General features: G+C 36.0%; 1 protein-coding gene across 1 annotated transcript in view; it reads left to right on the top strand.

The window, feature by feature from the left end:
• PRMT9 (protein arginine methyltransferase 9) overlaps positions 1-7,232 on the top strand; it is a 44,223-nt gene extending 36,991 nt beyond the window's left edge. Inside the window, exons 11-12 of the mRNA XM_031943771.1 lie at positions 4,287-4,409; positions 6,866-7,232. Of these exons, the coding sequence (XP_031799631.1) occupies positions 4,287-4,409; positions 6,866-7,081 (339 nt within the window). The 3' untranslated portion in view covers positions 7,082-7,232. The remainder of the gene's footprint in view (positions 1-4,286; positions 4,410-6,865) is intronic.
• Positions 7,233-15,168: the final 7,936 nt, after the last annotated feature.

Below are 15,168 nucleotides of genomic sequence, written 5' to 3'. Positions count from 1 at the left end.
TTCACAATGAAGGGGTATGGACTCAGTTAACTGGGAAGTCCCTTACAACTTAGAATCAATGATGCCTTCTTTTTAATTTTCTTTAACTTGACTTTTGGTTCCATCAACGTTAGGACTTTTCTGGTGGGGAACTTCAACAGATCTGCATCTATTCTACAAATTAGGAGTTTTAGAGAGTATCCCTGAGGTACTAAAAGGTTAGGTGATGTGATTAGGCTCACACTGAGTCAAGAGGTGTCAGAGATGAGTCTTGAACCCCTAGTTCTTCCTAACTGAGGCTAGCTTTCTACCCAGTGTGCCTCATTTATTTTTTAGAAATTTAAAAAAAGTGAAATGTGTGTGTGTGTGTGTGCGTGTGTGCGCATCTGCAACCTTGGAATCCCATTTCATAGTTTGAAAGCTTTTATTTTTATGGGAAACAAGTACCACTCAGTTAACCAGAATGCTTTTCCCAAAGAAAATAATTTGCTTTGTTTTGTTTTGTAGATTATTTCCCATTTCTATTTGAATGTTTTACTGCATTGAATAATTTTACAACTAAATTCAGCTTTAAAAATTATAAACAAAATCCCAAAAGAGCATTCACCTACACAAGAATTTAAAAATTATTTTTGATACTATAAACTTGTTTTTAACAAAAAGCTATAATTTTAATTAGATGGTAAATAAACCTCCTCTTTGTAACCATTTTCCTCTTCTGAATTGTTTTCTTTCATGTATTTCTCCCACTAGATTTGTTGTTGTTTTTATTATTGTTTTCTGTATAGTCAGTGTATACTTTACAGGTTTCTCTTTATAAGCAGTCTCCAAGTTAACAAAGGTATTGTATTATGAAATTTTGTGAAGTCTGATTCTTGGTACTTAAATGTATTTTCCATAGAAACAATATTGCAAATGATGGTAAGGGGAGGAGATAGAACCAAGATAGAAGAGAAAAGGCAAGAAGTTCCCTGAGATCTTCTCAATTTCCCTTGGAAACAACTTTAAATTTTGCCTCAAAATGAATTCTGGAGCGACAGAATCCACAAAAGGATAGGGTAAAACAGTTTTTCAGCCCAACATAACTTAGAAGGACTGAAGGAAAAGTCTGTCTCCCTTTGGTAAAAGTAAAGTGCAACCCAGTGCAGGCAGGGAAAGCCAGTAGGAGGCCTTTATCCCCAGCAAAGATCAGCAACCAAAGCCCTGTGACCCTGACTTAGCAGGCCACTGGCACAGGGGCTAGTGGTAAGGCCTCCAGCTCCAATACAGCAGGCTGGTGGTCAGGCCTGGCACTCTCAGGGCAGTCCTGGAAGCCTCAGTGCTGACTAGACTAGGTCAGGCAACCTCAATGCAGCTGTGAACTGCCAGCTCTGGAGGTCTTAGCAAAAACAGTGACCAGATCCTAGACTATCCCTCAAGCACAAGAAGCTTGGGATAGTACCACCCTGTATGCCAGGAGTAGATCTCAACTTTAAATGGCCCAAAAAAGGCTAATGGATGAGCAGAACACAAAAAGCCATGACCACAGAAAGTTACTGTGGCAACAAGGAAGGTCAAAACATAAACTTAGAACAAGTCAACAGTGTCACATCACCTGCATGTAAGGCCTCAAAGAGACATATGGAGTGGTTTCAGGCCCAACAAGTCCTGGAAGAGATCCAAGAAAAAAATTTTTTAAAAATACATATTTATACAATTCTCTTGTTGCAAAAGAAAAATCAAATTTAGAAAGAAGGTAAAAATAACCTGGGAAGAAAAACAAAAATGCAAGAAACAACAACAGAAAGAGTACAAATGTTATGTTGTGATCCACACTCATTTCCCAGTCTTCTTATGCTAGGTATAGCTGGTTTTGTTCATTACTGTTCAGTTGGAATTGATTTGGATCCTCTCATTGCTGAAGATAGCCACTTCCATTAGAATTGATCCTCATATAGTATTGTTATTGAAGAGTATAATAGATCAAAAAAATTTTAAAAAACAAATGAGAAGTAGAAAAAAATTGGAAAAAGAAATAGAGTTATACAAGTGAATCAATAAAAAAATCAACAGCTTAGAAAAAGAAGATAATTCCTTAAAAAGTAGAATTGGCCAAATGGAAAAAGAGGTACAAAAATCTACTAAGGAAAAGAACTACAAAGCAGAATTGTTGAAATCTCCTTTTTAGGAGATAACAAAAAAAATCTGAAGAAAATAATTCCTTAAAAATTTGAACTGGGCAAGTGAAAGCTAATGACTCTTATGAAACAAAAAGAATCAATCAACTAAAATCAGAAGAGTGAAAAAATGGAAGAAAATCTAAAGTACTTCATTGGAAAAACAACTGACCTGGAAAATTATTCCAAGAGAGATAATTTAAGAACTATTGAACTACCAGAAAGCCGTGATCAAAAAAATAACATCATCATCTTTCAAGAAATTATGAAGGAAAACTGCTCTGCTATCTAGAGGGTGAAATAGTAACTGAAATCCAAAATGAAAACTCCCAAGAACATTATAGCTAAATTCCAGAATTCTCAGGTCAAGAAGAAAATACTACAAGTAGTCTTACTGAGCAGTCAGGATTGATTATACAGGATTTAGCAGCTTCTACATTAGGGAATTGGAGAGTTTGGAATACGATATTCCAAAAAGTAAAGGACCTTGGATTACAGTCAAGAATCAATTGCCCAACAAAACTGAGCATATTTTTCAGAGGAAAATTATGGATTCAGGGAAATAGAGGACTTTCAAACATTCCTGATGAAAAGACCATTTTCATTTGAAAATTTCATTTTCAAATTCAAAACTCAAAAGAAGCACAAAAAGGTAAATAGGAAAGAAAAAAACCAAATTATCGAATAAGGTTAAAAAAGATGAAAAATTTGATTCCAAGTCATACTTCAGGACACACTCAAGGATAATGTTGAAATTGATGCCATTCTTGTTCTTTACCATTGTCTAAGGTACACTTCAAAATGCCTGGCCTTATTTTTTTAATTGTTGCAGGTATTTGTCCCTAGTAGCATGCTTAATCTTTATTAACTGTGATTTTTTGCCGTCTTAAAAAAAGGATAAGTGAAGGAAGTTAAATGATTCTCTTGGGATAAATGAGCTAAAGTTACCAGAAAGGGGGAAAATGATAAATAAGGCTGCTGCTCCATTGGAAGAGGGAAGGATACTTTGTGGAGCAATCCAAGTGGGTTTTCAGAAGTGCAGTAGAGAGGAAAGGGCCAAAATGCTGCTTTCTCTATAAGGTTCCCGGAAGGAGAAGATAGAAGGTTAGGACAGAGAAGTCTTTGGTTGAGAACATGGCTCTTCACTTGAATGTGGGGATTCATTCTGATGAGGTGCTTTTTCTACTAGATTCTAAGTTCCATGGAAGCAAGTCCAGTGTAGAGCACTTAGCACAGTGTGTCCCTAAAAAATGTTTGCTGCATTGTTGTTGATGGTATTCCATAGTTGGATGAGAAGGTTATGGAAGCTAAAGTACTTATAGAGAAATGATACATTGTTTTTTCAAGCCAAACTATTAAAATTTCTTCCTGTCCCCCATCTTTCGCTTTCCCATCCCCAAAGGCTTAAGAAGGAACCTGTAACTTATTTAGTTTTGTAATAAGTTAATATTTCCTTTGGAAAGTGAATATAAAATTAGTTCATTAAAGGTTACATAGTGATAAATTGTTAGAAAATGTTCTTTTTTTTTTTTTACCTATCTGTTCCTTTTCTTCATTCTCTTAGTAGACCTAGGAAACTTTGGATTGAAAAAGAAGCCTAAGTGAATAAATAGCAGGCCACTAAATTTTTAGGGATTTTTTTTTTTTTTTTAAAAGAATAGGCTCAGAATAGTCACAAACTGCCTATTGATTTTTACCTCCAAAAGATGCTTAATTTATAAACAAACATTTGGCAATATCTCTTGGTGGCATAAAATTGTCCTCTTTGCTTGGCCTTCTAATTACAAAGTTGGCTTTTTCTCTACATTTGTGTACTAAACCAACTAAAAAATCATTCATTGTAATGGTCCATCTAATAGGTTTTTAGAAAAATGCACAGAAATAAATTTTTTTATTTAAAGATTCTTGTATTATAGGGTGACATTATTAATAAGGTATTGCTGCTGCCTTACTTTGTAGCAATTGGGTCATAATATGTTTTTGTGTAATTAGCAAATTAGAATTTATAGATACCAAGTATTGGTGCTTGACTTACCTAAGTTTCACCTTGCTTTTATCCAAGTTTTTAAATTTTTTTAAGGTAATAGTGAATCTTCCTCATATTGAAGGTTATTATGTTTATTTTTTGGAATTTTAATGTGCTTTCTGTAGGTTCCTGTACGCGTATTTTTGGATCTTTCTACATTGCCCTGTATTCCTTTAAGCAAGCCAACTGAACTGTTAAGATTAGATTTGATGAATCCGTATTTGAACAATTCTAACAGAGAAGTGAAGGTAAGGACAAAATAACTAAGTAGTTACTACTTGTTTTGTTCAGAAACTTGCATTCATTTTTCAGGTTTAATTGCTTTGTGGAATTGTATCTTTTTTTTTTTTTTTTTTTTTTTAATTTAACAGCCTTTTATTTACAGGTTATATGAGGGTAATTTTTAAAGAATATTGCCAAACCCTCTTGTTCCAATTTTTTCACCTTTACTTCTACCCTCCCCCAGATGGAGGATGACAGTAGATGTTAAATAATTAAATATAAATTAGATACACACAGTATATGGACTAAAAGTTATTTTGCTGTATAAAAGAATCAGATTCTGAAATATTGTACAATTAGCTTTTAAGGAAATTCCCAGGTGGGCATAAATATAGGGATTGGGAATTCAGTGTAATGGTTTTAGTCATCTCCCAGAGTTCTTTCTTCGAGCTGGTTCAGTTCATTACTGCTCCATTGAAAATTTTTGATCTCTTGAGGATGGCCAGGTCCATCAGAACTGGTCATCATATAGTATTGTTGTTGAAGTATAAGATCTCCTTTCCTGCTCTATCACTCCAGCATCAGTTCGTGTGTCTTCCAGGCCTTTCTGAAATCATCCCTTTGGCTTCTTCAGAACAGAATATTCCAAATATTCATATACCCAATTTATTCAGCCATTCTCCAACTGATGGACATCCATTCAGTTTCCAGTTTCTAGCCACTCAAAAGGGGCCAAAACATTCGAGCACAAATCCCTTTCCTTCTTAAATCTCTTTGGGATATAATCCCAGTAGTAACACTTTGGATCAAAGGGTATGCACAGTTTGATAACTTTTTGAGCATAGTTCCAAACTACTTCCAAAATGGTTGGATTCGGTTTCACAACCCACCAAACAATGCATCAATGTCCCAGTTTTCCCACATCCCTCCAACAATCATCATTATTTTTTCCTGTCATCTTAGCCAATCTGACAGGGTTAGTGGTATCTTAGGAGTTGTCTTAATTTGATTTCTCTGATTAATAATGACTTGGAGCGTCTTTTCATATGACTAGAAATAGTTTCAGTTTCTTCATCTGAGAATTGTCTGTTCATATCCTTTGACCATTTTTCATTTGGAGAATGGCTTGATTTTTTATAAATTAGAGTTAATTCTCTATATATTTTGGAAATGAGGCCTTTATCAGAATCTTTGACTGTAAAAAATATTTTCCCAGTTTATTGCTTCTCTAATCTTGTCTGCATTAGTTTTGTTTGTACAAAAACTTTTCAGTTTGGTATAATCGAAATTTTCTATTTTGTGATCAGTAATGATCTCTAGTTCTTCTTTGGTCATAAAGACCTTCCCCTTCCACAGGTCTGAGAGGTAAACTATCCTGTGTTCCTCTGATTTATTAATAATTTCATTCTTTATGCCTAGGTCATGAACCCATTTTGACCTTATCTTGGTGTACGGTGTTAAATGTGGATCAATGCCTAGTTTCTGCCATATTAGTTGTGGAATTGTATCTTGAGAAACATCTCTCTTAGGTAGTATTGTTTTCTGTAGGGGAAAAATGTACATTTTGCTGAGTTTGGCAACACATAACTCTAATCTCTGCTACTGGAGGAGTCTGAGGCTTGTGGATTACTTGGATTCAGTTCTTGAATCCTAGATTAGGGTTAAAGCCAATTGAATATCCTTATTAAGACTACTGATGCTCCAGGCTTGGAGCATCACCAAGCTGTCTAGGGAGGGACAGACCTACCAAGGTCAGAAAAATAAAGTAGATTAAAGCTCCCTTACTGCTCAGCATTGGGATTGGGCTTGTGAATAACTGCCACACTTCTGGCCCAGGTGATTTAGGGAAATTCCACCCCCACATCCCAAAAAGAAAGGAAGAATTTAAATTTTACATATTTTACAAGTAGTTAATGGTATTTCTTCTGTTAAAAGCCTAATAGAAAATATAATTCTGAACATAGCACTGATATTAGTGAATGATGCAGTATATTTTTTCTTTCTCAGAGACATTTGTACACATTGAAAATTGTATCCCCTTATGTCATTTCCACCCCATCCCAATTGTTTTTAGAAGTGGCTCCTTAATATGTTTATTGTTCACTTATCCACAGGAGACATGAGAATTATACAGAATAAATTCCTAATATGCCATGAAGAGAATTTTCTTGCATTAAAAATGTATATTAATACTAAAAAAAAAAATGTAAAAACTTTCTCCTTCTTACAGTTACTCTCTGTTTTCTTGTAGCTGATTGCTTGCTTTACCTAGCCATAGTCCTCCTGGACTTATTTTTCACTCTTGTAACTTTTATTAAAACTGTATGCACTTCAGTGACTTTTGTATTTTATATTGATGACTAGCACAAAATGAAAGTATACCAATTCAAAATTATTTTCAAAATCCTGAGAATTACACATTGGGACTTTGCTTAAGCTATTAGAATTTCTTAAAATTAAAAAAAAAAATTTTTTTTTTTAGGTGAAGATTTGTAAATCTGGACAAGTGACTGCAATTCCATTTTGGTATCATGTATATCTTGATGAAGATATTAGCTTGGATACATCAAGTGAAACGTCGCACTGGAAACAAGCTGCAGTTGTATTAGAAAATCCTATCTCTGTTGAAATAGGACAAGAGGTGGTCCTCAGCATTCAGCATCACAAAAACAATATTAGCATCACTGTGAAACAGTGAAAGGCCTGCAGTCTGACAATTAGAATTTTATGGTATTAATCAGTAGTGAATTTCTGTTTCATAACTGAATAAAACAAACATTCATTGTAATGGTCCATCTAATATGTTTTTAGAAAAACAACACAGAAATAAATTTTTTTATTTAAAAGCTCTTGTATTATAGGGTAACATTATTATAAGGTATTGCTACTACCTTACTTTCTGGCAATTGGATCATAATATGGTTTTGCCTAATTAGCAAACCTTGTTAAGATCAAAGGAAATTCTTTTCATTTTTTACTGTTCAATTTTGCTACAGATTAATTTGTGTGAGCCATATTTATCAGCATTTTTTCCTGTGATAGATTTTATCTAAAACTTATAAAGATGAGAAGGAATCAGTAAAAAAAATCATTTATCTCTATATTCTTATGAAAACCCTTTAGCATTTTGAAGCATATTTATCCTTTATGATATTTAAATCTGTGAGACATCAAAGAGAACTGTTACCATTTATCTTTTATCTAAACAAGAAAAGTAAAGTGATAACATTGCAAGTCAGTTCAGTTGCCATCTTCTCTTTGAAGCTCTCAGTATATCTAGCAATTTGTAACTTTCACCATGGTTTCCTTATGTCTTTCAACCTACTTTTGAAAGTAGTTGTGTTTAGAGAGTGCAAATTAACTTTAATGATTAGAATTCAAGTCAGCTCCCATTTGGGGAGGTAAATCTTTGAGGGGAAAACAAAACAATTAGCTCAACTTAACTGGAATTGTTTCTACATTTTTCTGTTTGTAGAGAAATAGCTAAATTAGAAAGTAAGCTTTTAAAATCCCTGACTTCTGAAGAAGGTACCTTTTTCCTAAGGTTTATAAGCACTCTTGTCAAAAATACATAAGAATATACTGAACGGAATTTAATCATAGGCCAGAATGAATAGAAACTTTGGAAAAACAGATACTCCAAAAAGCAATGGAATGAGGGATATATTGGTTCAGGGAAAAAAAGAGTAAAGCATGATTGATATCATGTAGAAAAAAAGGATTTGCGCAGGTCCAAAGCAAGAACAACCAAAGGATGGGTCCATTGCTTGAGATGGATGGTTCAGTGTGAGTGTGCTCTTGTTTCTTCTTCGTGCTCAAGGAGGACCAATGACAACGTGACACGGGGGTCATGGGACAGTGTGCTTGGCTGAGTGATTCGGTCTCAGGCCAGAAAGCCGCACCCCAGGAGCAGGTGGGCTGTGTGGCGCAGGTGGCTTTGCTCATGGAGTTCTGAGCCACCTGGTGTGTAGCACGCCATGCTTGGGGTACTTGGCCATCTCCCTCGGCCCGTGATTAATCCCGAAACTCTTCAGAGAGAACTGGGCGTGCTTGAGCCACTTGTGACTACTATGGGCACTTGTCCTATACAAGTTCCCTCTGAAATCACCTTTGAGGCAATGGTGTGCTTGATGCCTGGGCGACGGGGTGTGCTCTCTGTGAGAGCTGGAGCGCTTGGCAGTCCAGCGCAAGAAAGGGCCTCCGTGTGTAATCTCAGAAAAATTCCAAATCTTCCGAAGACAATTCAAAGGGAAGTGCTTCAGTTTTCTGGCTCTGTAGACCTTGGGTTTAGTGGGCAGCCTGGGATCCCAACCCCTGATTTAGCTCTGGCAATCACGCCAACTCCACCTTGGCATACATCCCTGAAAAGTACCCTGCTGCAGTAAGTGAACCTGGCCTTGGTGTTCAGAATTTCTCATTTAGCGTAACGGTGTGGCGTGGGTGGGTGCGTAGAACCACTGTACTCTTGATTTAGTTGTTGGGCCCAAACTGGCATCAGAGGCAGAGAAACCCCCTACTCACGCCTCTCAGCGTCGGGCTCGAGCACACAATCTGTGATCAGAATGTCGGATACCAACTCCGCCTGCATTTAGTCTTGGCCTGCTGCCTTCTCGGGTTAGTTTGCCATCAGCGCAGTAGCTGAGCTTGATGCTCTTTTCATTTTCATCGAAGGCATCAGCACACAGCCCTGCTTCCTGCATTCTTTGGTGACTGGGAAGGTGTGAGAGATCCTTCATCCAGAGCCCAGGTGAGTGTGTCGCCATGGCCACATACAACACTGATCACCTCCTGTAGGTGATGAGGCTCCATACAATCTTAACAGGAGCCTCCTGACTGGCAGGATCAGGGGCCTGCAACAGAGCGACGAGTGCTGATGGCAGACTCTCCTGCTCCTGGCCTTTCTTCTGAAGTTGTGGGACAGCAAATACCATACCTACCCAAAGCACTTAATGGCTTGATGCTTGATAGAAAGGCAAAAACAAACATAGTTTATATTGAATTGAAACCTAAGAGAGATGAAAACTAGCAAAAGAGCATTTTGGTGTTGGAGTTAAGATCTTTTGGCCCAGACTAATGGCATCCCAAAGGATTGATTTGATTGTCATGCATAATCTTTTTTAAGAACTTGATGTGCCAGAAATCTGGCAAATGTCCCTAGTTTTCAGAAGGTTGGATTCTGCTTCCAATATGTATCTGTAGGATCATAGACAAATCCTTTATCCTCCGAGCCTTAGTTGTTTATCTGAAAAATGGGAATAATGCCTGTAGTGTCTACCTTGGGGGTGACTCTGAGGCTTAAATGAGATTATGTATAATGCTTTGCAACCTCTAAAGCATCATATAAATGCCAGTTGTCACTAACATTTAGCATCCCAGGAGAATATTGATGTTGAGATGAGTTTTTATTTTAGGGAGCAACTTAAGGGCAAAAACATTGTGCAGTTTCTCAAATGTAATCCAATCTGCTCTTTCAAATTAGGGATCTAACTGATCATCCATCTGTATATCCCATCCAAGACAGATGTACTGATTGACTCTCCCCTCGATTGCATTTCAGTCTGGACCATTGGCATTTTTCCTGTACTTGGCTTTTCCTTTATGAATTATGCCAGTCTCCTTTGAGTTAACGGTAAATGTCACTGAGGCAGATCTGTTCTTTATCACATCAAGACCAAGAATTCTAAAATTTCATCTGCCAAAGGAAACATCTGGAAGACTCATCATCTTTAAGGATTTTGTTGTCTACTTGGTGTCTGCATTGGACGTCTTCCGTAATAGTGACAGGTTTGACCAGCGTGTTTTCTTCTTTTATTCTTGACAACACCAGAGAGGATTGTTGATCAAAGTTACCTGTGGTATTATTTACCAAGGAATCTTCTATAAACTCAGCATGCATGACAGACAACTTGATGGAAGAGAAAGCTTTTAAGATAGTCACAGGATCTTATTTTAAGAAGAAAATAGCATTTTTATAGCATTTTAAGGTTTTCCAAAGCACTGAACCTATTTTCTCATCACAACCCTATGAAGTGGGTTTCTATATTCTCCACATTTTATAGAAGAGGAAACTTTGAGTCAAGACAGATTTAAGTGGGTCCTCCAGGGTCCTGCAGCTAGAAAGCATTGGAGTTAAGATTTGAACTCAAGTTTCTAAGGATCTTATTATCTTTTTTTTTTTTTTTTTTTTTTTTTTTATTTAATAGCCTTTTATTTACAGGATATATACATGGGTAACTTTACAGCATTAACAATTGCCAAACCTCTTGTTCCAATTTTTCACCTCTTACCCCCCCCACCCCCTCCCCTAAATGGCAGGATGACCAGTAGATGTTAAATATATTAAAATATAACTTAGATACACAATAAGTATACATGACCAAAACATTATTTTGCTGTACAAAAAGAATCAGACTCTGAATTATTGTACAATTAGCTTGTGAAGGAAATCAAAAATGCAGGTGTGCATAAATATAGGGATTGGGAATTCAATGTAATGGTTTTTAGTCATCTCCCAGAGTTCTTTTTCTGGGTATAGCTAGTTCAGTTCATTACTGCTCCATTAGAAATGATTTGGTTGATCTCGTTGCTGAGGATGGCCTGATCCATCAGAACTGGTCATCATCTAGTATTGTTGTTGAGGTATATAATGATCTCCTGGTCCTGCTCATTTCACTCAGCATCAGTTCGTGTAAGTCTCTCCAGGCCTTTCTGAAATCATAAGGATCTTATTATCATCAACTTTGTGGCTGCTGTAGAAAATTGTACAAAATTGACTGTTCTGTTCAATTTCCAACAAGGATAATCCTTTTAATAAGTGTAAATCATCTTCCTATGGACTGCATCAGAAAATATGAATGGAGTTAGTGATGTCCTGTGTTGCCTTTGGGAGAGTTATACTGCCTTCAAATTTCTGGTAATTCTAATGTCACAAAAGTTCTCCTTGGTGTCCCATGTTTTGGAGGTGACCTTGAAGACAATGCTAGAGAAGTGCCAGTTCACTTTGGAATAAAACAGACAGGCTGGGAGGTGGTCCCAGCAATATCTATTGTCTGTTATCTGAGGACCAGGCCATTGGAATACAGAGAGGCTTGTATCACTCAAGAGGCTGGCCAGTGGGGGATACATTTCTTGGTCAGGGTAACTTATAAAATGCAAAATGGCCTTCAAATCTTGTCTGGTCCCCTCCTTTAAAAAGTGGTTTTTCATATTTAACATGTATTGGTCAACCTGCCATCCCGGGGAGGGAATGGGGGGAAGGAGGGGAAAAAGTGGAACAAAAGGTTTGGCAATTGTCAATGCTTAAAATTACCCATGCATAATACTTGTAAATAAAAAGCTATTAAAAATTTTTTTTAAAAAAAAGTGGTTTTAATTCAACCTACCCTTCCCAGGAAGCACCCTGATGAATCTTCTTACAAAGCTGGTTTCTCAAAAATGTGTTAAATAAAAATCAAATGGTATGATTGCAATTGATAGTATATTTCACTTTCCACTTTTGAAATTGGCCAGTTACATATGCATGCTTCAACTTTAGTGGGATAGTTCCAATATCATTTGCTCTGTATTTTGTTATTTACACTGTAAAGTCATGTATTTTGTTCTTTTATTCTGAATCACACCATACAGATCCTTTCATGTTTCTCTCATTTCCTTCTGTTGTAATTCCTTACAGTGCTGTGGTGTTTTATTAAATTGATATATCTTATAGTTTGTTTAGTTATTATGTATAAGTTATTCATTTTTCACATCTGCAGTGATGGTGAGAGAGTGGCAGAAAAAGGAAAAGAGAAGTGCAAGAAGCAGTGTTTTTAAACAGTCTGTAGCTGTTATTTTAACACTAGGACCACTATAAGATTTTTGTCCAACAGCCAACAAATGGACATATGCTTAAAGGAAGCTATATCAATATTTATATTTTTTACAATTAACTAAACTAAAGGATGGAAAGAAGTTGTACTTAGATAGAATAGTGGCCCTAGCAAAGAGAAGCATCATTTTATAGTACATTAGGTCATCCTATCTTGTAATACTCAGTATGAGTGTAAGCAAAAAGATAACCATAAAGACAATTATATGTGCTACAGAAGATGTAGAAAAATTCTACAGAGTAGAAGCAGAAAAGTACTTTGACAACTTGAGAAATTCAAACTAAGTTAAAATTTACCATAGTGGTCATTACCTTGATGCAAAATTGTGCATCAGTGGTGGAGAGCAACAAAAAGGTAGAAAATACGGCTTAACATTAAGAAATGAAAAAGCACAAAGACTTGTAAACTATTTCATAAAGTTCATGGCTATAAAACATGATTACCTCTAGAGGAGAATCATAAAGCAGGAGACTGGACATAATTTATGGCCCAAATGAAGTTTACTTTATTTTAACAGACAAAAAGCAACTTGATACTCATCAGGTATACAGGATATACACTTTCTTAACTGTCTCTGGTCAGCTTATTTAGATAAGCTAGTGAGGATAAAAAATAAGAAGTAGAAAGACATTAATTCTATTTCTCACCATTTGCTATAGGAGTAAAGATAGTAGAGAGCAATATCTATAATAAACTCAGAAGAGTTTGAAGAAGTCATCAAACATTTGGTCTTAATGAGAGCCCCAAATAACATTTAATTTTTTTCTTAAGGTTACTTTAATTTCCAAATTCTTCCCCCCCCCATAGAAAAGGCAAGAACAACAAAGCTCTTTACAGATATGTAGCACAAATTCCTTAATTAGCTGTGTCCAAACCTCCCCCCCCCCCAAAAAAAAAAACATGGAAAATATGATTTTATTTGCTCTCTGAATCTATCACCTCTCTCTCACTGAGGTGGACTGCATTTTTCATCATGAATTCTTTGGAACTGCATGCAGTTAGTCATTTCAGTTTTTAAGTCTTTGAAAATTAACTTTATAATATTGTTATTGTATAGATTGTTCTCCTAATTCTGTTCACTTCACTTTGTATCTGTTCATGCAAATCTTTCCGGGTTTCTCTGACACCATCGCCTTTGCCATTTAAAATTGTTTAAACATGAATGTAAAAAAAAATTTCAGTTTTAAATTCTTTTCCTTTAGCCCTTTCCTCACCCATTGAAAAGATAAGCTCATGCAAAACGTTTCAGTATTAAATCATGTTAGGTGGGTGGAACAAGAAAAATAAAGTGAAAAAAAGGTTTCAATTTGCTCTCAGAGTTTATCAATTCTCTGGAGATGGATACCATTTTCATCATGAATTCTTTGGAACTGAAATGGATCATATTGATCAGAACAGCTAAGTCTTTCACAGTTGATTGTGGTTAGTGTTACAATATTACTCTTATGCATAGATTTTTCTCCTGGTTCTGCTCATTTCTCCTTCATTAGTTCATTTAAGTCTTCCCAGGTTTTTCTGAAACCATCCCCTTCATTATTTCTTACCCCATAATAATATTACATTGCAATACCATAACTAGTTACGGCATTCCACAAATTAATGGACTTTCCCCTCGGCACAAAACCTTTTTAGAATGTAGGCTCATTTGTGCAACCTTTCAGACCCAGATGGTATAAAATTTATCAGTACTACACATAAAACAATGAAAAGGGGTAGGGATTTCTAACAGAAATTTTGGCCTGAGACCCAACTTGGCCAAGTCATCCAAGGAAAATTTATAGATGAAACTGGAAGGTCAGCAGACTTAAGAAATGGAAAAGAAATGTTAGCATTTCTGTGACAGCACTGGGTAATGGAAAAGAGTGCTTGGACTGGAATCAGGAGACACTTGGATTCAAGAAGTGTCTCTGACATGTACTAATTTGGTAGGACCATGGACAAGTACCTTTTATTTCTGAGTTTCATTTTTCTCATCTGTAAAGTGAGAATAATACCTCTTGTATTTATGTCAGGAGGTGGTTGTGAGACACACACACACACAGAGCTTTGCAACATTTAAAACTTGATATTTAGCATCCCAGGAGAATATTGGTATTATTGGGTTTATGTTTCAAGAAGCAGTTTAAGGTCAAAAACATTGTGCAGTTTCTCAAATATAATACTATCTTCTGTTTCTTGTTTTTTTCCAACAATATTCTCAAGTTAATTATTTGTACCTGCACTGACCAGACTACTGAATATTTGTCATCTTTACCTACTTAGGAGAAATTACTCATTATGAGTCATTCCAGATAACAATTTCTGCCTAAAATTCCAGAAGTTGTTGAACGTGTTCTAAGTTGAAGTTACTCAAAAGACAAAACAAATTCAAAAAGCCTACCCATGAGTTCATTGATGTGTATGTACTCTAGACCAAATTTTAAACTCTGTAACTGAAATGTGATGGATCAGAAAAAATTTGGCAATAGTAAATAAAGTTTCTGAACTCAACAACCAAAAATTAATTCGAAATCAAATGCATAATGAATCTGAGGTGTTTCTGGTAGTACTTGCCCATGTGTGACTTCACTGCAGCCTTAATTTTGAACATGTAAAGTGTGCACATTGCACACACATTGTTCTACTTCACATTGAAGAGATCGGCAAAGATATTAGAAAAGTAAAATAGAGATTGTCGAAAAAAGGGTGACAGGTTGAACATGCACACCTAACGTCTTGTTGGTGAAGTCCAGCTATTGTGGAAAGCAATTTACTTCCAGAGTCAATAAAGTGTGTGTACTAATGACACCCTACCAATAATTAAAGTATGTACTGAAAAGAGAAAAAACAAAATTCTTAAAACTAAATATTGAGGGAAAGGACAAGAGAGACTGATCACTTCAAGGTCCTCTAAATTACCTCTCTGATTCCAGGATAC

The sequence above is a fragment of the Sarcophilus harrisii genome, chromosome 6 (genome assembly GCF_902635505.1).
Source record: "Sarcophilus harrisii chromosome 6, mSarHar1.11, whole genome shotgun sequence".
NCBI classification, from domain to species: domain Eukaryota; kingdom Metazoa; phylum Chordata; class Mammalia; order Dasyuromorphia; family Dasyuridae; genus Sarcophilus; species Sarcophilus harrisii.
This window is presented reverse-complemented; position numbering and strand designations above follow the sequence as displayed.